Here is a 23,005-nt window from a genome sequence, read left to right as displayed (position 1 = left end):
AACTTTACAGAAAGGAAGCGAAGTAATAGCACTTCGTTCACGAAATTTGCGCTTGCGGGGATATACAATGTACATCTCTGAGGGGGTGAGTGTCTGCTAATTAAACAAATATGAGTACAGTAAGGTATCTCCGAATCTAGATAAAGAACTGCCTCTACAACAGGCACTGCTCTCACTGTGACGCAGACCGGAACTCTTACCACAGAAAAGAAAAAGGGCAGATAGCTAACTGAATGCTAGTGTGGCTGGGAAACGTGTCCTGTGCTGGGCGGCGACATGTAGACCAGGATCACAGCGATTGGATTACTTTAAAAATAAGGAATACTAGAGGAGACACCAGCGTAACTTGTTTCAAAGGAAACGCCCACCAGATGAAAACGCTACAGGATTTTTAAAGCAACGGCACTGAATAGAATCACTGTGTTTATTTACAACATATTCGAATTCCACGACCAGTAATTTGTATTAAGCTTTGCTTGTTTATCCTTGAGTAAGTATCCTAGAAATATACAGTAGCAATTGTCTCCATTGCCAAAGATACATTACATGAGCAACTTCCTCTCCTTACTGCCTTCTGTAGTCATACTTCCTTCGCGTTAATTTGAACAGTTTTTATCACCAGTTGTCTATCTGGGTCTTACTTCCTCTTATGTGATTCTTAACTCTTTGGGCAACACGGAAATGAGAGGTAGGCTAATGTGGGCATTTAAATCGAGATAGGGCGGAATGTCTTGACTGTAAACAGTTTGTTATGTTTTTAGACTGCGTAAGGTAGCTACATTTGACATTTAAAAGTTTGCCTTTAGCCACGACCACCAGTCTGACTCTAACCCATATTTTACCATTTGTTTTGGATGTCAGATGGATACGGAAAAGACTGTTTCAAGCAAACTCGATATTTCGACGTTAATATTCGATCAGTCTGAGGCTGGGAAATGTCAGGTAACGTTTCTAAATCAGAATGAGGTGACACAGTTTGTTGAAAGGTAACTTAAAATGACATGAAATTAAAATGCTGGGTAAACGCTGATTTCAACCATTAGGCTACTGTTATTCTTTTTTTCTGTTGGTCAAACCCACTATGAAACATAAATTAATCTTTGTGTAATAAAACAATTGGAGTATATGTCATAAACAGTGTGGATAAGTCAAAACTAAAATATAAAAAAACTTCAGTTTAAGATCATCCAAGGTTTGTATCTTATTGTGTGTAATCAGGTTTCGAAATTTCATCAGACTGGGTTTTCATTTAGAACCAAAGCTGAGCAAGTCAAAAACCAATAAATACGAGGGAGCGGGTTGCTTTAGCTTCTGTTACAGATATGCTCCCTGTAGGATTCCCAGAATCAGTATTTTTTTTTTTAAATCCTGAGTCTAAATTTAATTTTTAGAGGACATATATTTGGTAGGCCTACTGCACTGTTGTACAAGTCTGTTCGTTTTTCTTAATAGCGGATTTATACTGTTTACTTCTATGCCTTGTCTGTTAGGACATTTGTCACCAGTACACATTCATTCGAAGGGTCAAAGGAGATGGAAACTGCTTTTACAGAGCACTGGCCTTTCGACATTTGGAGTTGTTGTTGCACAATGAAAGGGCTATCCAAAGGTAATGCACCCTGTCCAAACAAAATACATTTTGAGCTCGTAATGACTTAATCATCAGTCTCTCTGTTTATGAGGTACTCCTGTCAAACGAAAATGTACTTTGACCCCCCCCCCCCCCCCCCCCCCTCCTTTCACCCCTGCTTACCCGCTCCTACCTAATGTCTGTTAAGATCAAAATAGGAAGTCTTAAGTTGTTCTCATCTGCTTCAGATTCAAAGATACAATAATACAGAGTGGCAGAGAACTGCTTGCAGCAGGATTTGAAGAAAACTCTTTTAAGGACTTACTCAATACGGTGAGTAAATGTGCCTCTTTAGGTACCGTAGTGTCAGTTAAATATTCATTTGGGCATGGCATGTTTTATCCTCTAGTTAATCACATAGTTCTGATGAGTTCTTACAAAGAACACCAGTTTTATAGATTGCCCCTAACAGAGCATTTCTGCGTCTAAATTGTAGTTTTATTCATGTCAGATTTCATTCAGTAATATTAGGAATTATCAATGGTTGAATACACAGCTATGTGCAGATACAGAATACAGAAGATACAGAATTATATAATCATTTCATCATATTTATGGCACTGAGATGTGATTTTTCTTTTCTCAGTTTGTCAGTGTTCTAGAGCAGAGTGGGGCAGAAGATAAAGAGGAGATCCTGGTTGAGTTTTTTAATGATCCAGTGACATCAGACAGCATAGTGCAGTACCTCAGGCTTCTCACCTCAGCCTATCTGCAGAACCACGCAGAATTTTTCCAGAACTTTGTTGAAGCACCCAGTCTAAAAGCCTACTGCCTTCAGGTCAGAACGTGGTTCCCCTTTCTATAGTGTTTTGACTCTACAGAGTTTTCAAATGAAATCATCTCCTCACTTGCTTACGGTATGACTTTCTGAAGCAGACTTACAAGCAGACTGTACTGTTCATATGATCCCAAAAAAATATTTTTGTATATACTGTATCTATCTTGACATTATGCAATTTTTGTTCAGTCTTGAATAAGAAATATTCAAATAAAAATATGGTGTGGTTGAGACAGAGACGAGATCTCTCACAAAGCATAATCTGCACAACTCTCAGTGTGGGTGTTTAATGAAAAGAAAGAGTAAGCATGTCACTGCTTCTCCTGAGAGATCATCTGTCTTTCTATCTCTGTCTTACAAAACTGCGTGGATAATGTGTGTGAGTAGGATACATGTGGCATATTTTGCCAGTGGTTCCACAAAAAAAGTTTCTGTTTTTCTGTGTTTAGGAGGTGGAAACTATGGCAATGGAGTGTGATCATGTGGAGATCCTAGCACTCACAGAAGCACTGGATCTCAGTCTTTGTATTGTATCCACAGAAGGAGATGGTCACCTAACTTACCATATCATTCCAGAAGGTTCCAGACCTTCTCTGCATCTTCTCTACAGAACATCTCACTATGACATATTATACAAGGGCCCGGACCACTGAAGAACACGCAAAACTTGGAAAATACAACTCAGGATCGATAAACTGTCATAACAAAAAAAGAATGTGTGCCTCTTACATATATCTTTGTACTATCAGCGATATAAGCTTTTCCACAAAACTTCCACTGACTTTTACAAGTTTTTACTGAGCTTCACAGAGCTGAAAATGACGGGGGTTTTTTTCTATTTTTATTTATATCAATGCAATGGGGGTGTTGAAAGGGCGGCTGCATTTCTTTGCTTTTCATATATGTTTGCACATAAAAATATCATATAAAAGAGTTCCTCTTCTAACATGGATATATTTCTGTGTAGCCTTGAAAGCCAAAAAAAAAAAAAGACCGGAAACTTTAAAAGCAAATTACTGTATTTGCTGCAGTTGTCTTTTCCTTTGTTTGTGTCTCTGTTTCTGTTTTTCTTTGTGATTGTTCACGCTGGTTAGAGCTGTCTCAATGTTAGCTAGCGGCAGCTCAGGTAGCTGAAGTTTGCCCATTTGAGTGGGGTACTTAGTCTTCATGATGTTTCTAAAAATGGGCTGAGAGAGAAGATGTTTCAGGTGTTTTTTCATCCCTTTCAGCAGTTTCTGCTGGTGCCTGTCATCGTTCTCATCCTTACCACGACCTGAGAACGAGAAACAAAATTTTAAACATTGGGTCAGGGGCTTTTCTTATATATTAACGCTACTGACTGGGATGTAGTGGGTCATGTTATTCTCAATTTACAACCATTTTTCCCCGAACTTTTTTTAATTTCCCCCCATTTTTTTTTCTGACAGTACAAGCTTGTAGAATCACCGAGCAGCACCGTTCATGCAGTGGTGCTAATAGGCACATGTCATCAGTGACCAGCAACATGCAATGACAGGGTGGCCTGTGTTCCCCTGGATTCCAAGTTCGGCACAGCTGGGATTCAAACAGTGAATCCCAAATGGAGGATGAGCCTCCACACCGTGAACGTGAACGACACATTTCTAATATTTCTTTAAATCTGAATGAAAAGTGTTACGTTATAGAATGTAAAGTGAATTAACTTAATAGACTGTCCTAAACCAGGTATCAATCAAAGGTCACATAGAAGTTAGCAGCAAGTACTTGAAGATAAAAATGATGTAGTTACTCTTTATATGTACTGAGTTGGCAGCTGCGTTGAGACAAAGCATCTTTACTCTTAATTTCACATGAATAAACATGTAGTCTTGGAGGCTTTGCAGGAAAACACACATACATACACACATTTGTTCTTGATTAGAAATGTACAGATGAGATATGCTAAGTGAATTCATTTCATTCATACCCATGAGCAAGTCATCATCCAAGTCCACCTCCAAGGCCTCTGCTGCTTGTTTGAACCACGAGTTGTGCTGCTTCTCTCTGCTATTGTGGTATTCTATCTTTTCAATTTGTCTGGCCAAATTGACACGTTCCTGTAAAAACACATAAAAGTAGATGGTAATGACTAAAAGATGTTTTGATATTTTTTTTTTTTTAATAATTATTATATTTTTTTGTGTGTGTTACCAATCCCCATACCTTAATGGCATCCATGCATACGCTCTGAATGGGGAACATGGGAAGGTCTTCATCCTTCCCCAGAGTCTTGTAGATTTTTTTATAATTCATAATGTCTTCTGGTCCGATCAAGAGCAAACTGAGTCCCTCTTTAGTGGCGCGTGCGGTCCGCCCACTGCGATGAACGTACGTCTCAGATGTTCGAGGGACCTGAGACCAACAGAAAAAAAAAAAAAAAACAGTAACCTTATAGTTTATGAAAAGCAACTGATAAAACCCAATGCCGGTTTAAAAGCGCAGACCTGGTAGTGGATGACGTGTTGAACGTCCGGGATATCGAGTCCTCGAGCTGCTACATCCGTGGTGAGGAGGACACAACTGTAAAAGTCAAACCTTACTGTTGATTAAAGATGGACCAACGTGCACATTTGAGCCACGTGGGCTAAGGACAGTTTAACCATATGGGACTAGAGCACCTCACACTGTAGCCTCATGATGATTACACAGAAAGCATATTGGGCAGCCTTATTCAGCTAATCAAAGTGTTGGAAAAAGTGGCATACGGTCTGTCGGATTAGGACCTGCTCCAAAGCGTTCTATCCTACCAGGGCACAGACTACAGACCATCTAGTGCTAAATCAACACTTTATGTTAAATCCAATGAAAACAACACAAAGGCTTACATGGAAAATGAAATGACTGTTGATGCATCAGCAGAGTAAAATGTCAAACGTAGTTTCTCAAGGATTGAATTATCCCTCCTCACCTTTCCCTTTCGGCAAATCTCTCCAGATTTTTCAGCCTCTGTTTCTGATGCATGTTGGCATGGAGTGGCAGTGGAGTGCAGTCCAAAATCACCAGCAGTGAGTTAAGCCTCTTAATGCAGTCAATGCTGTTGGCAAATACCATTGTGCGCCCTGGATACTGCATGAGGAAATAATAGAGATAAAAATCCTTCTCCTCTTTGGAACAGTGGATCCTGGTCTCGGTGAGGGTCTCCACTGTGGCTTCCTTACGGGTCAGGTCGATAATTTTGGGCTTTTCTTTGATGCCAACTTTTTCCATGAGGAGATCCAACTTGCTTCGTGGCTCGAATTTCCGACCTTTTTTCTTCCGTAGGAGGCGAGAAGGCAAACTGTGGATCATGGTCAGGGTGGCAGAGAAAACAAAGGTCTGTCTCTTTGGATTGTACTGAGATGTGTTGAGCATTTCCAGAAGGTTCTCTAGCTCGGCAAAGTGGCCTTTCTCCACCATGCGGTCAGCTTCATCCAGCACCAGACACCTGCAGAGTTCAGATTTCAAAGATGGTGTGGGAGTTAGTGTACAGTAAAAGAAATATATTTATTTATTTTATTCAGTAATACTCTTTTAAAAGTGGATACAGTGTGAGGTTAATTTTATTACCAACTTTGAACAACAAAAAAGACGGAATCATACAAAAAGAAAACTTCTCAATGACAAGACAAACACAAAGAGATTACGCTGATTTGTTGACGAGTGTGATGAGTAGATTTGTCTCTGAATTTGAAGTAAACCGTTTTAGATGAGAACGTCCAATTTGCTGCATTACCTGACATGTCTGAGGTTGAGAAGATGGGCGTGTCTCTCTTTAATCATCTCCCACAGGCGTCCTGGTGTTGCTACAATGATCTCTGGTCTGCGGTTCAGGATTCTGGCTTGTTTCTGTGGGGCCATTCCTCCCACCACAATGGCTGTTTTTATGCCTATAGAAAATCTGCACTTAAACCTGATCTCAGTCTGCTACCTTAATGCAATCTGCAGACAAAACTATTCAATACAGAAAAAGTCTCAGCAGTGTTTATAACATCTAAGACTAATTTACCAAATCATAACATTCCAGTTCATATTTAGTGTGTATTCATTCATTCATTCATTCATTATCTAAACCGCTTATCCTGATTAGGGTCGCGGGGGGTGCTGGAGCCTATCCCAGCGCACATAGGGCGAAAGGCGGGGAAACACCCTGGACAGGTCGCCAGTCTATCGCAGGGCAGACACACAGACACATTGACTATGATAATTATGACCAAATTTATCAAGTAACTTACATCCTTTTCTCACCATGTGGGGCCTGCATGATTGTAATCTTGGCTTCAGATTGCCATGCTTGCTTACTAACTTTAATTAACTGCCAAATCATAGCGTATGAAGACTTACCTGTGAACTGGGCCACAGCATCGATATGATGTTTCACCTGAACAGCCAACTCTCTGGTCGGCGTGAGGACCAGTCCCAGCAGGGGCTGTTTCTGCTCCTGTTTCGTTTCTTTTGCCTTGTTTTCAAAGTCCACATTCTGAATGATGCATTCAACCGCTTCCTCAGCACTTTCCTCCTCATCATGGTTTTCATCATCATCATCATCATCATCGTCGTCGTCATCATCATCGCTTAGAGTACCTTGCTTTTCTTCTTCAGTCTCTTCCGTGTCACACTCCTCAGTCTCTTGTTGGTCATCATTTTCTTTCTCAGCTGTGACAGTGTCGGGAGCCTTATCTGATTTCTGGTCATCAGTGTTGAAGTGAGGGTCAGCTGCCTCAAAAGTGTCATCCTTAGAGTCACTGGCTCTTGGCAAATAAATGCTTTCCACTTCTGTCCCAGGATCAGCTTGGCTGCCCTCTGTCTCCTCATTCTGACCATCCGAGGATTTTTTCCACTCTAGAATACTGTGGATTATTGGAATTCCGAAGGCCAAAGTCTTTCCACTTCCTGACAGATAATTAATACAATATTACAGGATGATGAACATTTAAGGTGAAGGCATCACAGGAACTCAACATGGGCAAGCCAGTGTTACAGCTCACTACAATTTTACTTACATGCCAATCAACAACGCATTTACATAATCATTTTAAAAGAAAGTGATATAGTGTCATTTGGACAATAAAGAGGTCTAGCTCACCTGTTTCTGCTGCCCCCAGGATGTCCATGTGGTCTCTGATTGCAGAGGGCAGTGTAAGGGCTTGAATGGGAGTTGGAGCCGCAAATCCGAGTTTGCTCAGAGCCTTTAAGACGGGGTCAGGCACAAACAGGTCTTTCCAGGCTGATACATCGGTGTTCTGGTCTGCTGATCCAGAAAGGGCAGCACTAGTCCAGTTCTTGACTTTCTTGTTGGCCTTGGCAACAGGGCCTGCAGAAACAGTATCTCCTTTGGCCCCCTGTGACTCTGACTCTGGTTTTGATTCTTGTGTTATGTTTTTCTTTTTCTTTTTCTTCTTGGTCTTATCCTTTATTTCATTTGGTCGCGGCTCTTCTTCCACGGTCACCTGTTCCAGAGTTTGGTCTTCTTTTAATTCAGCTGTTTCTGATGTATCCACTTTGACACATTCCTCTTCTTCCTTACCTTTCGTGTCAGTCTCAGCAGATGCATCGCTCTGTGAGGATTTATCTTTCTTGGGTTTCTTCTTCTTCTTTCTCTTCTTTTTTAACTTTTTCTCCTGTGCGTCTCCTTTTGAATCAACTGCATCTGATGCAATTTCTTCTGTTTCTTCGATAGCCTCTGGTTCTTCCTCCAACTCTGCCTCACTGGCCTTTCGTTTCTTTGCTTTTTTCTTCCCCTTGCTCTTTTCTGGTACTGTTACTGCCTTGTCTGAGTCAACCAAAGTATAGTCAGTCAACTCTTCAAAGCACACAAGCCCACCCATTCCTTCATCAGCAAACAAGCTGGGGTCCAGTTTCACTGATTTCCATTTCCCTTTGACAATGATTCCTCTTTTAGAAGACCCAAAGGTTTCCACCTGTGGCTCTACCTTCTTAGTCTTCATTTTCTTCTGCGAGCAAATAAGAATAGGCAAACAAGCTGGTCAAACCACAATGATTTTGTCAGCCAGTATAGATTTTGATTCTCGTTACAGGAAGCTTTTGGCACAGCACGGTGGTAAATAAATGTTCAAATTGCTAGAGTAACCAAGGCGATCTACATACTTCTTTAAAATATTGGTGAGTTTGGGGGACAGGTAAAAACATAAATGGAATACAAACAAGGTTAAAATTATTATTATTATTATTATTGTCGTTGTTATGAAGCCAGGATTAAGTCTAACATTGTAATCACAGTCCTCTCAAACTGAGTAAAGTCACGTTTTACCGAAGTTAGACAACTGCAGCTATCGTACTCTCAGTTACTTCGTTCATCGGTAGCTTCCCTATCAATTCAAAGTCAGTCCGGTATCATTCTAACGTCGGTTATGAGCTCACTAAATCTTTGCTTAAAAGATTCACTAAGTATTGACAAAGACTACATACGTGAGATGTATTCCCCAGTAACTGCAGCTCTAGATGTCTCCCACGCACACACAGCACGAGGGCGCAGCCATTACTGTCACAGTCACGTGGTTGGCCTTCGGGCCAATCATCATCATAACACAACATTTTAAAACTTTATTTATACCCGCAGAAAGACAAATTCATGGCTGTTCCACAGCCAAGTCAGTACCTTGTTTGCGAGTTGATCATCCGTTGGTTGTTTTGTCTGGATTTTCTCATACACACTTTGGACGAATTTTAATCCAAGCTTATTTCATGCAGCTGAAAACACACTGCCTTTCTAAGTAATATAATCTAGACAAAGAAATTCCCAGAAAATTATTCAGTTTTATTAGGTGCACATAATGGAATTTACAACTCAGAATTTCAGTACAGCTTTGATTTATGAGTAAAACAAGCATTCTTTACAAAAAGGGGCATAAAGACATTACTGAAATCACTCCAGTAGGCCTACAGGCTTCGTTGACACTTTTGTTTGCAGTTTTGACAATGACAGCCAATCAAGTTTCAGTGTTTGTCTTGCGTCTACAATAACTGTTCCTTCTCAAAAACTAACGAGGAGTTCCAGGCAAAGTCGTGTCATTTATCAGTAGGATCAATCACCCGTCCCATAAATAGCAAGCTGTTAGTGGCTTCGTGATAAATGAAGAAGAAGAAGGGCCGATCCACACAGAAGATCTGGGGTAGAGAATACGCTGTTATGCCCACCGATGTGGCTGCAGCGGCTCTGGTTCCTATCTCATCCACTTCAATCACTGCCTTGTGAAGTACCTGTGAGAAAAGCGTTTCATTAAAAAAAAGAAAGAAAGAAAGAAAGAAAGAAAGAAAGAAAGAAAGAAAACTGGAGGGGATCTTCAAAAAGCTAGCTTACTAGGACCAAAATAGAATGCTTCCATTCCAACACGTGACAAGACTTATAAAGTCTGGGATTAAGTTTTGCAATGGAGAGAACATAGATTCAGGAAACAAAAAAAAAACATATATTTGGAAAACTGGAATAAATTTGGTAAATTCGATTAAAATAGTTTAATATTGTTTTCAATTTTGCTTTTAACTCAGAGATAAAACATTAACTAAACTTTTTTTTTTTTTTTATTTGATGTCTGATGAGAATTTCCTTACCTGGGACACTTTAAGCCCTGGTTCCTTGCTTAATCCTGTAAGGTTTGCAGAATCCTCAAAGATATTTTCAATCCCTAAATCTGGTAAAATTTTGTGCAAAGGATATGACTGCTCCATCTTAAATTTAGGGATGTGAACCTCTAATTTTCTGGCAAAAAAAGAATTAGAGAGAACATGCAACAAAGCGATTTTACAATTACACACAGAAATTTTTAAAATGTACTCTTTACCTGTGCATATATCCACATACTACATATGCTCTATGCGCACACATATGACAATGTTTATTTCATTGGTCATGATGGACAATAGTTTAAAAAAAATGAAAACTTCAAACATTACCTCTTTTTCAAATTGTTAATCCACTTTTGGAATCTGTCAGCACTGATCTCGTCGTCTATAACAGTGTAATCGACGTTCTCATCCGGCAAGGCGATGAGCATTGCTGCACCACCCAGGTAGGGAAGTCGCAGCACCCTCACATTCATCTCATCATCATCAGTTATGTAGAATTTATCCTCTTTAAACATCATCGGTACCTGAAGAATGTTGTACTTGTTTATGTAGAAACGGTCATTTCTTGTGTTGTTTGGGTCAAAAGGGAATTCCCAGTCACCTTGTTAGTAAAGGAGGAAAAGCAACATATTTGGTTGAGAGTTGAAATGGATCTAGACTTTAACTTTTTGTATGCTTCATTTTCCACTGGAAAAAAAAAGAGACAGTAAAGAAACAAACATTGAATTTGGGGTTACAGTTCATTAGCGATTGTACTATTCAGTGCTTTCTTAGACAAGATATAAATAAACAGTTATAATGTAGTTTCACCAATACGGAATCGAATCATTTGGACATATATTGAACTTTTAAATTTTGAATTTCATTTTTAAATTCTGAGTCAAATATTTGTGTATATTCATGCTCCGTTGAGAATTGAAGGTTGCTTACCCTGAAAGAAAATAGTATTTAAAAGCATCAGTTGAGTCAGAGGCTCAATACTTGTCACCATCTGTTTGACTTTGTCTCCAGTTCTCTGTTTCACATACTCATTAATGTTTGCCATGCTGACTGCTGGCTTTCCAAAATCCACATTAAAAACATCAGCATTGAAAAATTTCTTGATCTGATCACTGAAGGCCTTCTCCACTTCATAATTCAGTTGCACAAAAAGTGCTGTCCCCTGATGTAATTTCATAGCCTCATGCTGTGTGATGTTCCCTTGGAGATTATGGAACAACTGTGGAATGAGTTCAGATTGTCCCTTACGTTCCAGAGCGGCCAGATTAAGTCCTGTTAGGATTTGGCTCAGAGTGGAACCCTTGGCTGCCAAAGAGAGCGTTGCAAATGCTGTGGACACACACAGTGGTGAGAAGAAAATATTGTTGTCGTGGTGACTGGAGATCTTACGGTACAGATTTATGGCAAAGTCAAAGTTGTTAAAGACCAAGTCTTTGATGTTGGGGGCTGTGATGTTGGGGGCCGTGATGTTGGGGGCTGTGATGTTGGGAGTTGTGATGTTGGGAGTTGGAGGCTCTTGAAGTCGGACAGTTGGGAAGACAGCAAAAGTGCATATTAGGAGGAAGAAAGTTCCAACCTCCATTATAACCATTGGAAGTCTCGGTCTGGCCTGGAAAGACAAACGCCAGATTTAGTTAATTCCATGAACATGATGCGGTTTAAGGAAAAAAATAATAGGTTCATTAAATACTAAATTTGTAATTTGGAACTCATAAAGACTAAATAAAGTCATGAATTCAAATGCGTAATAAATACTTTTGGGAAGCCCACATCTTACAGATGCCTCCGACTTCCGATAAAGAACGCTGAGCTAAATTCCACAGTTTCGTGCCCCCTAAATAACAATTGTAATCTAATAATAAAAAAGGTAGCAAGAACATGAATACAGTCAAAATGTATCCTTAACATTTTAAAATCTCAAGCAATTTTACAGCAAACAGTTTAATACAAAATCTGCTCATCAGTGTACCTACCTTGTATTGCCAGAAAAAGATCCAGTTTCTCATTACTGTTCCTGCTGTGTTTGTAGAGCCAAAGTGCAAGTGTGCATTTGGAGTTATTTATTAACAAATGTATTCTCAGACTTGTAAATATTTAGAGTAAAGATTTAATCCAAACAACTCCAAAATGACTGTCTGAATCATTATGTCTCCTTTTCCTGTGTGTGTGTGTGTGAGAGCATGGGTGGGTGTATGAGTGAGAGACAAAAAAATTTGTTCTGATTTTGTCCTTTAATGAGATAGTGTCTTGACCAGCGTTATGAATAGTGTGTCCAGTTTTTCCTCTCCACAAGGCCTAGTCATATTTAACTTGTATTTCAACTGTCCACTCTCTGTGTGTCATTGTGATTTCAGTCTCAGTTATCCGTGAAAGCTGTATTTCCCAATTCTGTTTAGTATTACTTCAAGTTCTGTGCATTTCTAGGCTTTGTCTGCTACCATAACTGATTCCACTAAACAAGGGCTTGATCATTAGATGATTCAATGTGCATGGCATGTGCATTGCAGCGTGACCCCAGCAGTTTGATTGAGGAACAACAATCTAAATAATCATCACAGCCACCTGCTTAAAGAATACATCTAGTGATTGACTGGGATGTTTAAATGAATTTCAGTTAAATTGATAAATTCACAGAAGCAATAACTTGGTCATTACATATATATATACACATACACACAGATATATATGTATACTGCAGTGGTACCTGCTTAGTTCTCTATGCAAAAATGGATTTATTTTTCAGCAATCTGCATTAAATGAAAAACTAAGTCTCAAAACATTTCTTGAATACCCATGCTGCCTGGTTTCACACTGACCTAATTGAATCAACTTCAGTGATTAGGGACATGTAATAATATAACTGCTCTACAAGCTGCTTTAAAAACAATACATCAACCATAATATTATAATAAAGTGGGTGTTACATTTTTCACAACTTGTTTTAAATGCATGCTATTCAGTTCTCAGGTGGCTCAGTCTTCCTGAAGAGGAACCCTGTCTAAGACTTTGGAAGGAGAAATTACAAGAACATGGGCATTTTATTTAGAGGAAACTTTTTATTTGCTCTTTAACAAAAATTGTTGTATTCTTACAGACAAGCTATCTCATCTGGCCTGCAGGGAAAGAACATACCCATAGTACTCAAACATGCTGAACAGTTATACTTCCAATGAGCTGTTAAGTTTCTTAGATAATGACTGAATTACATTTGCTATGTGTCTTCATGGTAGTATATTAAGATATAAAACGTTGTTGTAGGATGCAGATGGGCTAAAAACCAGAACACAGAGCAAACGTTATGACAAGAGGAAGGGAAAATAAAGGATGATTAATGAGAAGGAGAGAGGGCAGTAAAATGCCAGTAGAGAAAGATGATTTCTTTGAGGGACTGGGGGTATGGACTGTATTATTTGGGTGGTAACTGAAAGGAGGAACAAGTGAGGAGTGGGACAAGGCACATGCCCAGTCAAACAGGTGAGTTTTCAGTTGTCTAGGGCAGTGGTTCTCAACTCCAGTCCTGAGGACCCCCTGTCCCGCACATCTTTGTTTTAATTCAGGACTGACGCACCTGATTCCACTGGTCAATTATCATTAAGCCCTTGATTAGCTCTGTTAACTGTGATAATGAAGAGTTACAGCAAAGACGTAAAGGATGGGGGGGTTGAGAACCACTGGTCTAGGGAATCTCCACTTCAGGTTAGGCATGATCAGTCTAAAGAATCAGTCAAAAGCCTCGTCCTATGTTACATTATTCACAATCCAAATCCACAGAAAATAAAGAGAAAGAAAGCTGAGGTAATTCAAAGACCAAAATGTTTTAATTTGTATACGGAACAGTTTTATGAGATGTAAATGACATGGTTAGCATTGAATCACATGGTAATGCAAACGGAACATAGAAAAGGTATGTTTATTCAAGAATACTCAAAAAACAAAGGGAAAAAAAAGAGGAAAGAGAACCCTTTAGTCTTTACTGTGTACGATTAAGTAAAGTTCAGGAAATAAAAACAGTGCAAGTGCTTTGTCATGTTAAGTGAGATGAGAAACATGTGAATGTAGACTAAAAAGATGGACCAGTCAGTTGCATATCTTGACACTTTTCTCGACTCATATTTCAGTTTGTGGTCAGTCACCATTCAGAGTAGGTATACAGGTAGTGAGTGGTGCAGGTCTGATAATGAGATCACATACTTTCATAACACATTTCTCCAAAATCTTTACCCACTGGAAGAATCAATGCAAACAAAATACTTGTAAACACTCTTAGTAAAGTTACAGCTCTTCACTGTATCAGAAGTAAAGAATTCCACAATAAGGCTTTGTCTCCATTCTCACAACATGCCTTCATATTCCTGGTTTTTCAGTCTAAAATACTGACGGACGGAACCATAGTCAGTCAGTGCATGTACAATAGCTTAACAGATATCCAAACCCACCTGTCATTAACAATCCCAGATTCCCCTGAATACATCTGTCAATGGCTGTTTTTTTTTTTTTTAAATGACAAAGGCAACTGTTAAGTTTATGTCGAACACTGCTTCACATTGCTGTGAATGAATGTTTTTACTGTCTACGGTCTACTTAAGATCAATAATACACTGCTCTTTAAAGAACAAAGCAGATCATCACCGTGGATTGAGTTCAAAGGTTGCATCACAATCGATTAAGGTACATGAACAGGCATAAAGGCCGCACCCTTTAGTGTATGTGCATTTGAACCCACGCTGTAGCAAAGCTAGTTAAGAGACAGTTGCCTTCAAAAAAAAAAAACACTTTTTTTTGAAAGCAAACCCATAACCCCTCCTAAAGTAATGCAGAAAATGAAACTGATTTCATATGGGGGACGATCTCTAGGAAAAGCAGAGTCAGAAAAAGGGTTCAGAGTACACACAGTACCCACATCCACTGGTCCCCATTAACACCCTAAAAAAAAACAACAACAAAAACTGGAGGGCCAAAGTTTTCCTCCCATTTCTTCCACTTGTTGGCACACTTATACTTTAGAACATCTCTCTTTTTCTCTTCCTCTGCCCATTTCCAGACAAGGCCATGACCAAACCACAGACACACTCCAAATGATCACCGCTTTTATCCTTAGCAGAAGGATAAGCAGATAAATGGGTTGTGAGAATCAAAAGTAACCAGCGTTTCTGAGGTGCAGCCGTTAAAACTGCAATAACAGACTCAGTTTGGCAAAACCACAGTGGGAATTGCGTTTTTTTTTGTTTTTTTTTTTAATCTTCTCTCACTGTCATCAATATAACAAAAGAGTCTTTAAGGTTAGACTAGCCTTTTCATTTTTTTTTTTTTTTTAATTTAGCAGTTTTCCTGTGATGTTACTGCATCATTGTGAACTGATCCAAAGGGGTGGAGTATAAGCTGTGTGGCCAAACTTCATGTTGTCTGCCTGGTCCTTCGTTTCATTCATACACTCAAGAGACAATTAAAGGGGAAGGAGGCTGCTCCCGTTCGAGGTGCCAAGTGGGCGGGGCAGGCAGCAGCCAGTCAGTTTTAGGGCTCTAGCTGTTACCACGGCTTCCAAGTCCTCAATGGGCATGTTTTGTCCCAGAGTTCTGCTCTCCACCTGAGTGTCAAGATCTTTCGTTACTAATAAGAAACTCAAAATACTAACAAAAAGGCTTATAGAGTATACCGGTATCTGAGTATTATAACTATTTCTAGTAATAACCAACCAAACACTCATTATGTATTGCTTTCTTTGAAAGTATTTAATCAATCTGAGTCAAAAACAGACGTAAGTGCATAAGTATTTACCAGTGGACTGACTGTCCTGTTGCTGGGCCTGAGCCTGCTGTGGAGTCTGCCTGTGTTTTAAGGAGAGTTTAAAAGAATCAGCTAAATTCATTTTCAGACTTGCACCAAATGAACCACTGAAACTTTTGCAGCAGTGGTACACATTATATTTTTCTCTGGAACTGACTGTGTAAACTTTCACGATTTTATTACGTTGCACCACAAGACCAGAACAATTTTAAAAAAATTGTTTAAAAAAAAAAAAAAAAAAGAAAGTGACAGACATAGTAGGCAATGCTTACTTATCAAAATAGGCCTGTCTTCTCCTGCGTAACTCTTCAGCTGTGAGGTTCTCACTCTGAGCGCCTCCTGCTCCACCCCCCACAGAGCGTTCCGGTGCTTGGGATGCCCCGGTTGTCATGGTTACACCAGTATCGACAGAACTAGTGAAGCTGCTGCTCGGAGAGGCACCTGAGCCACAGTGGGGGAAAAAAAAGAAAAAGAAAAGGAAACATTGCTATTAAAAGCAGTGTAGCTTGAGGATGAGACCAGTGGTTATATAATTACACAAGGTCATCTGCTGGTGATGTAGAGCATATTCCTCGATGTTTGCTCAAGGTCTAGTGAAGCTCCCATTTCCATCAGGACATCTGAGACAAGGACAGACACACGCTCCGAGCTAAAGTGTGCACTGATTGGATAATCAAAATGCACCCCCCCCCCCCCCGGACAAGGTCTCGACCAGTATCTTAAGACACATGTCTGGAAATCCATGACACAAACACTGCTAGCACCGCTTCAATCAGTCTAATAATTTGAATCATGCACGTCTGACCTGCAGGGATAGTTGCAGGCACAACACATTGCTTTTAAATCCTCCTACCCACCCTGCATGCTTAGCTGAATGGCTCTTCTCAGATCAGCCTCTTCATCTTCTACCTCCATGTCCTGCCTGCTAAGTGCCAAAGCCTTCCTCAGCTCCTCCTCATCTTCATCCACCACACCCTCCTCCAGTCCGTGCCCTGTCTCCACCACACGCTGCCCAGACACTCTGGTGACAGAAGACAAGTACAGCACGGGTAAGGAACAGGTTTGGGAGATATACTGAAAGAGTGGCTAACTGAGTGGCAAAGTTCACTTGTGTCAATGGCAAAAATAAGGTACACAAATGGGTGGAATAGTTTTCAAGAAAAGAATAGTTTTCTTGTACTTCTACTTTACCATAATATACATAAGACTATAACATAAAAACAAGCAACTACCACTGACTGGTCTCTCTTTCGCTGTCAGTGATTCAAATACATAAACAAAATTTGATCTCCCATGCTATACAATATACAAAACATACAGTACATAAAAACAAACAGCGGAAACTATAGAGTTAAAAAAAGTAGTGTGTTTAGGAGATAAACCCAATTCTTATCAGCGTACAAGGTGCTGAAATGTCCTGTTTGTTTTAAAACTTGTAATCCTGCTGACCCATAGCCTTTGACTGTGAGTGAACGCTGGGCTGTATGTGTGACGAGCAGTTATTTGGATAGTCAGACTCTTGGTCCCTCACCCCTGCCTGCTGCTTGTTTGGGCCTCGTCTTCTCCAATTAGCTTGGGCCGCTGCTGTTGCTCTACCCTCATGATTCGCAAAATCTGGTCAGCTTCACATTCAGGAAGGTTCCCTCGAATCACAAATATGGAATATCCTAGAGGATGCATGACAAGATTTGTTGGTATCTTTTCCATGCAGGAAATGCTCCAAGCATTGGGCCAAAAAGAAATAGACTAAGAAACACTGCGCAATGTCTTTCACACACAAAAGAAAAGGTTGTTCGTTTTAAAAGCAGCTGACACTCTTTTTTACCTTCTTGCTGTAATTGTGCTAAGAACAATGCCAGGTATGTGTCCGATATTAGCTCTGGTCCCGTTAACAAAGAGTTTAAATTAAACCACTGTAACAACGAAAAAACAGTTAGAAATGGTAACGAGTGTCTGATGTCATTTCTGTGGATTCTTTCACATACTCACACATGCATTCACAAACAACTCAAAATAACAGAAAGCAACACACCTGTTGTCCTAGTTTTCGTACTGTAAACCAGTGTTCCTTGTAGTTACATATAAATGCCTGCTCATTTCTGAAACAAGACACAATCTGGCAGACATTACAAACAGAAACTAACATGTTGAAACTAGTTAAAAGCAAAACAGAAAATAGACCCTGCAGTTGATAGGGATGCAACACTTATGATAATCACAGAAAGTAGTTATTACAAGTTTTGATCTAAAGAATTCAGACAAAGAAAGGGCTTACATGGGGTCCATCATTAATCGCTGGTATTCTCTACTGTTGAAGAGTATCAGTTCCAGACCCCACACACCTAATGCATTACTGATAACCTATAAACAAAGCAAAACAGTCAATAGCAAGGGACTGTGTTTATAACTGCGGAGCAGAGAATACTTTCCACAGCTATGTCTCATATTCTCAAACTCAAAAGAACAATTGTAGCACAGTATTGATACGAATAAATCAGTAGAAGCTACACATTAGATTAATCACAGTAATGTTTAAGATTGTAAAAAGCTGTAATATTCATTACAGATCAGAGCTTAAGCAACACTGAGGAATAGCTACCAGTCCCCTAGAGCCATCAGTCTACTGCATCTCTAAGGGAAACTTCAGCTGTGTCACGCAAGTCTCCAATGTATTTGTGTGCTCTTTTTGGAACTTTCCCAAGGGATGAGTTGAATTAATGAACAAAAATGATCAACAAGGCAAATACAGATAATGCCTTGCTCCAAAATCTCACCTGAATGGAAAAGAAGCCACTATCATCCATGTTGCCGGACGGTTGCTAAGATAAAAGAAAACAAGACTCACTGACTGAAGACATGTCATATAAAATGACTGGTCTTCACAAAGTACAGAAGCTTTTACCAACTACACTAAAACGTGTATTTACAACAGCACGTCTATAATTATGGGTTTAAAGTGTGAGCTAATGAGGTGAGGAGCTTTACCTGTAGGAATGTTCTGTACTCCTCACTGAGTACACCACCTTCTGCCATTCTCATCCTCTCCTCCTCATCCAACTGTTGTGCGATGGATGATAACTCAACCGGAGTAAAGTATTCACCCTGAAGGAGGTTATTCAGGCAATGTTGGGCACATAGAGAGCCCTCTTGCTATAAAAACACCGTACCACACACATATCGTGTTACTACACATGTGAGATGATCTCGAAGGGCATTTTACTCAAACAAAACAAACAATGAATGAATACTATCGTGCGCTACTGTTGTCAAGTGTAGGTTGCTAGAATCCAGTCTAAAGAAAGTAGGTTATACACATAACGATAGATTGAGAGCCAATTTAGGTGTAAAAGTTACAGCAAAAGTTAAGCCAAGAAATAACCGAAAGAACTGGCAGAACAGAGGCACCAGTGGCTGAACTAATATTCAGCAACTCGGTGTGTTATCTCCTTAAACTAACTTTTTCAATACCAACAACAAGCCAGTCAGCTAACTTCCTCTGATTTAGCTTTAGCAGAGCAGTTGCTAAAAAGCCGGTCTCTCCGCCAACCAAATCGAAACAGTGCGTACAACGTGTGTGACACAAGCCCTACAAAGCGTATCATAAAGCACAGCAAGTATCTTCACAGTTAAAATTTAGCAGACTTATTAAATAAAGTTGCTAACTTGTAACTACCAGGTTAGCTACTAAGCTAATATCACGGGCTCGCTATGCTAGCTACCCTAACAACGATAGTTACGCTTGAAATCCATGCATATTTCACCATATTCTTAATGACGACTGCATAAATGTCACCTTAATATTTTAACACCATTCATGATGGACCGCTATGAAGCCAAATCAATAAGATATCAGGGTAACTCACTTTTTCGTGAAAGATTGACTCCATGTTTGGAACGTTTGTGATGAAACAGCCTGCTCCACACTCTGACCCCAGTGAAGTCAGAATGTCTCAGCCAATCAGCTTTCAGCGTGAGTCCCCATATGAGACGCTCAATCAGCTGATTAGAATGTAAAATTGGAACGTGACTGGTGCCTAAACGTGTAGGAGCTTTTTTCCTTTGACAAGCCAAACATTCATACGCTATGAAATAGATTTTAGTATTTCTTGTGTAACTACTCGGTCACGTATCATTTCAGGTTTTGCTACTGTACATTTCATTTACACACACAGCCTTATGCTGTGTCCAAAATCACTTACCACTCAGAATGTAGTGCACTATATAGTGAGCTCACCATTTTGTAGTACTGTCCGAATGTATAGTGAGAATTGTTATACTCTATATAGTGCGCTTAAAGTATCCCACATTGCATCGAGAAAAGTAGGGTGCAACCGATGTACCCTATGTGGATCGACTTAGACCATCATGCATTGCGGCCTGTCTCGTGAAAGCAGGCAAGTCTTTACAGACAAATCAGGTGCAGATATCCTGTTGTTTGTTCATGCAACAGAGATAATAATTATGAGTATCTGAATATAATATTCCGCTCATGCTGGTGTTGCCGAACACCTGCTACGAGCGGGCTTGTCGGTGTTACTGACTACTGCTGGCTTGAATTACCTCACCTAAAGCTCCTGTATCTATGGTGAGCTCACTGAATAATTACCTACCGCTAACTGGATAGGAGGGAAAGCAACGGTATGTAGTCTTCAGAAATCCCCTTATTCCTGTAGGTAGTTAATTGAGATTGTATGAGCGCCAGTTTTTGATCGACTCTGATCTGGTTTATTCTTCTGAGAATATATCATACTGCTAAGGCTCCTGCTCACTTTTAGCAGCTTTAGTACTTAGTGATGCTCAGTTAGCGAGCATCAGTGGTGCTATGTGTTAGCTACTCACTGCAATATCTCAAGCACCCTTGCTGGCACGTTATTACTATCACTACTGGAATGGAGTCTGCCTGGTGCGTATTCATGGAGGCGTTGGATGCGCATGACTGTTGCCCATCCTGTCTGGGCATCAACCCCCAGAGTAAGGCACTGACGAACCCATGCCCAGCCTGTAGCATGATGCCCTTGGAGCTGTGCTACTTGCGCTTAACTGGGCTAGACCCAGAATCAGACACCACTCTCACCTCCAGGCCACCAGGGGCTCCTCTCTGCCGGTGCTCTTCCAAAGATACTAGAACCACTGCCCTGTGCTACTGACTCCTTCTGTCGATGGTGGGCCAGTTCACTACCCTCCAACTCAACCGCTGGGGAGAGATCACCTGAAATCACTGGCTCCTGCGCATGTTTTTGGAGGGATATCGTCTCCAGTTCTGCTGTTGACCCCCCCCCCCCCCACCCCCCACCCCCCCCCACCCCTACATACTGCAGTGCAATCCACAGTGGTTCACAACCCTGGACAGACACATGCTCTCCAATTAGAAGTCCTTGAGCTTTTTCAGAAGGGTGCAATAGAACATGTGGATCCACAGATTCACCCAGACAGGTTTTATTCCACCTGAAGAATGCATATTTTAAAGTGCCTATTGCCTAAGAACATCGGTGCTACCTCTGGTTTGCCTCTCAGGGAAGAGTATACCAGTATTGTCTCCTTCCATGTGGCCTCTCCCTAGCTCTGCGTTTGTTCACATGCTGTGTGCAGATTGTCCTTGATCCCTTGAATCATCAAAGTCTACTAGTCTTACCATATCTTGACAATTTGCTCCTCATTGTGCCCTCTCCACAGCAGGCGGTGATGGAAAATCAGCAACTGTTGCAGCATGCGACAGCCCTGGGGTTTACCATCAATTGGGCAAAGAGTTCCCTCACTCCCTCTCAGTCAGTGGAGTTTATAGGCATGAGCCTAGACTCCAGGTGAATGTTGGCCTCTCTCACTCCAGCCAGACTTCTTGCCATCAGGAGAGCCCTTGCACAGTTCTGCATGGAACCACCCCGCATTCCCTGATGGTTCCAGCTGGGGGCCAGAACTCTACTCACAGCATATAAATCTGCTGGAATTGATGGCTGTTTGGTTGACACTTCGTCACTTCAAAGCAGAGCTGACAGAGAGGCATGTGCTGATTCAGACAGACAACGCATCAGTAGTGTTCTTCATAAACCATGAGGGGGCCACAAGGTCCAGGCAGTGTCTGGCCCTGACACGGAAGCTTCTCATCTGGGCAGACATGTACCTGCTATCTCTCAGAGCGGCGCACATTCCGGGGATCACAAACTGCACAGCAGACATCCTCTCTTGGGGAGGTATACGTGCAGGAGACTGGTCCCTCAGCAAGGAAGTGGCTCAGTTGTTATGGAGGAAATAATGCAGAGCAGGGATAGATCTGTTCGCCACCCAGCAGTCATCACTGTGCCCATCTTGGTTTGTGGAGATGGATGATCCCTGGGCCAGGATGCCCTAGCTCATGAATGGCCCAACCGTTTTTGCCTCTCCAGCCCCCTCTCTCATCTAGATGACTTGCAGTCGCATCCAGGGGATGGACTGTCAGGTCTTATTAATTGCTCCTCACCAACTGTCCAGGCCATGGTTCCCTCTGTCACGGTCCCTGTTAGCAGCTTGTCCATGTCCTCTGCCACACAGACAGGAACTGTTGTCTCAAATACAAGGGACCCTCTGGGCATCCCCACCTAGAGAGGCTGAACCTCTGAACAACAGCTCATGGACTGTTCACGAGGGGTTCGGGACACTGTTCTGAATGCATGCTCCATCAACGTGCAGCATGTACAACAACACATGGAAGATCTTTTCTGCATGGTGTTCAGCCCGGTTTTTGGACCCAAAGTCTTGTCCTGTTTCTGAGGTGCTTGAATATCTCCAGAGCTTGTTGGATTCTGGCCAGTCTCCAGCTGCAATAAAAGTCTATGTGACAGCTATTGCAGCCCATCACAATTTACAGGGTGGGATGTCTTTGGGTTCTCACAGGCTGATTACAGGTGCTTTTTGTTTATGTCTGCTGAGCCGTTTTAAAAGTCCACAATGGGATCTGCCCCTTGTATTGAATGGCCTATGTGAAGCTCCCTTTGAGCTTATGCAGTCCTCTGACATCAAGTGGCTCTCATATAAAACTGCCTTTTTGTTGGCCATAACGTCTTTTAGTCAGGTAAGTGAAATTCATGCCCTGTCAATTAGGCCTCAGTGTATGCATTGGGGCCCTGAGGATAGTCATGTCACCTTATGGCCTAACCCCGTCTTTCTACCTAAGGTTCTATTGCCCTAGTTTACCAACAGGCCTTTTTCTTTGGCTGCATTTGATCTAGCAGCTGACCCTAGCCATCGGTCCCAGTGTC

At 41.0% G+C, this 23,005-nt stretch overlaps 4 protein-coding genes across 4 annotated transcripts; 1 reads left to right on the top strand and 3 right to left on the bottom strand.

The window, feature by feature from the left end:
* The first annotated feature begins 756 nt into the window (after positions 1 to 756).
* Positions 757 to 3,429, top strand: LOC115813336 (ubiquitin thioesterase OTUB2). Its single transcript, XM_030775980.1, has 6 exons — positions 757 to 771; positions 862 to 942; positions 1,491 to 1,609; positions 1,819 to 1,903; positions 2,217 to 2,408; positions 2,858 to 3,429. The coding sequence occupies exons 2-6, from the start codon at positions 862 to 864 to the stop codon at positions 3,059 to 3,061; spliced, it is 681 nt and encodes a 226-aa protein (XP_030631840.1). The 5' UTR covers positions 757 to 771; the 3' UTR covers positions 3,062 to 3,429.
* On the bottom strand, positions 3,374 to 8,870 carry ddx24 (DEAD (Asp-Glu-Ala-Asp) box helicase 24). The gene is made up of 9 exons (XM_030775970.1): positions 8,832 to 8,870; positions 7,489 to 8,356; positions 6,747 to 7,295; positions 6,139 to 6,292; positions 5,335 to 5,850; positions 4,871 to 4,946; positions 4,590 to 4,778; positions 4,354 to 4,483; positions 3,374 to 3,681 (listed from the first exon to the last, which is right to left on the bottom strand). Exons 2-9 carry the CDS (start codon positions 8,348 to 8,350, stop codon positions 3,422 to 3,424), a joined length of 2,736 nt encoding a protein of 911 aa, XP_030631830.1. The 5' UTR covers positions 8,351 to 8,356; positions 8,832 to 8,870; the 3' UTR covers positions 3,374 to 3,421.
* A 289-nt stretch (positions 8,871 to 9,159) lies between these two features.
* On the bottom strand, positions 9,160 to 11,990 carry serpina10b (serpin peptidase inhibitor, clade A (alpha-1 antiproteinase, antitrypsin), member 10b). Its single transcript, XM_030772785.1, has 5 exons — positions 11,963 to 11,990; positions 10,920 to 11,598; positions 10,317 to 10,590; positions 9,975 to 10,122; positions 9,160 to 9,623 (listed from the first exon to the last, which is right to left on the bottom strand). The coding sequence occupies exons 2-5, from the start codon at positions 11,578 to 11,580 to the stop codon at positions 9,432 to 9,434; spliced, it is 1,275 nt and encodes a 424-aa protein (XP_030628645.1). The 5' UTR covers positions 11,581 to 11,598; positions 11,963 to 11,990; the 3' UTR covers positions 9,160 to 9,431.
* A 1,756-nt stretch (positions 11,991 to 13,746) lies between these two features.
* On the bottom strand, positions 13,747 to 19,681 carry atxn3 (ataxin 3). Its single transcript, XM_030781332.1, has 11 exons — positions 19,637 to 19,681; positions 18,759 to 18,923; positions 18,548 to 18,592; positions 18,049 to 18,134; positions 17,806 to 17,872; positions 17,599 to 17,686; positions 17,305 to 17,440; positions 16,631 to 16,794; positions 16,046 to 16,214; positions 15,765 to 15,814; positions 13,747 to 15,573 (listed from the first exon to the last, which is right to left on the bottom strand). Exons 1-11 carry the CDS (start codon positions 19,658 to 19,660, stop codon positions 15,536 to 15,538), a joined length of 1,032 nt encoding a protein of 343 aa, XP_030637192.1. The 5' UTR covers positions 19,661 to 19,681; the 3' UTR covers positions 13,747 to 15,535.
* Between the last annotated feature and the right edge of the window lie 3,324 nt (positions 19,682 to 23,005).

The sequence above is a fragment of the Chanos chanos genome, chromosome 1, assembly GCF_902362185.1.
Source record: "Chanos chanos chromosome 1, fChaCha1.1, whole genome shotgun sequence".
Classification (NCBI taxonomy): domain Eukaryota; kingdom Metazoa; phylum Chordata; class Actinopteri; order Gonorynchiformes; family Chanidae; genus Chanos; species Chanos chanos.
This window is presented reverse-complemented; position numbering and strand designations above follow the sequence as displayed.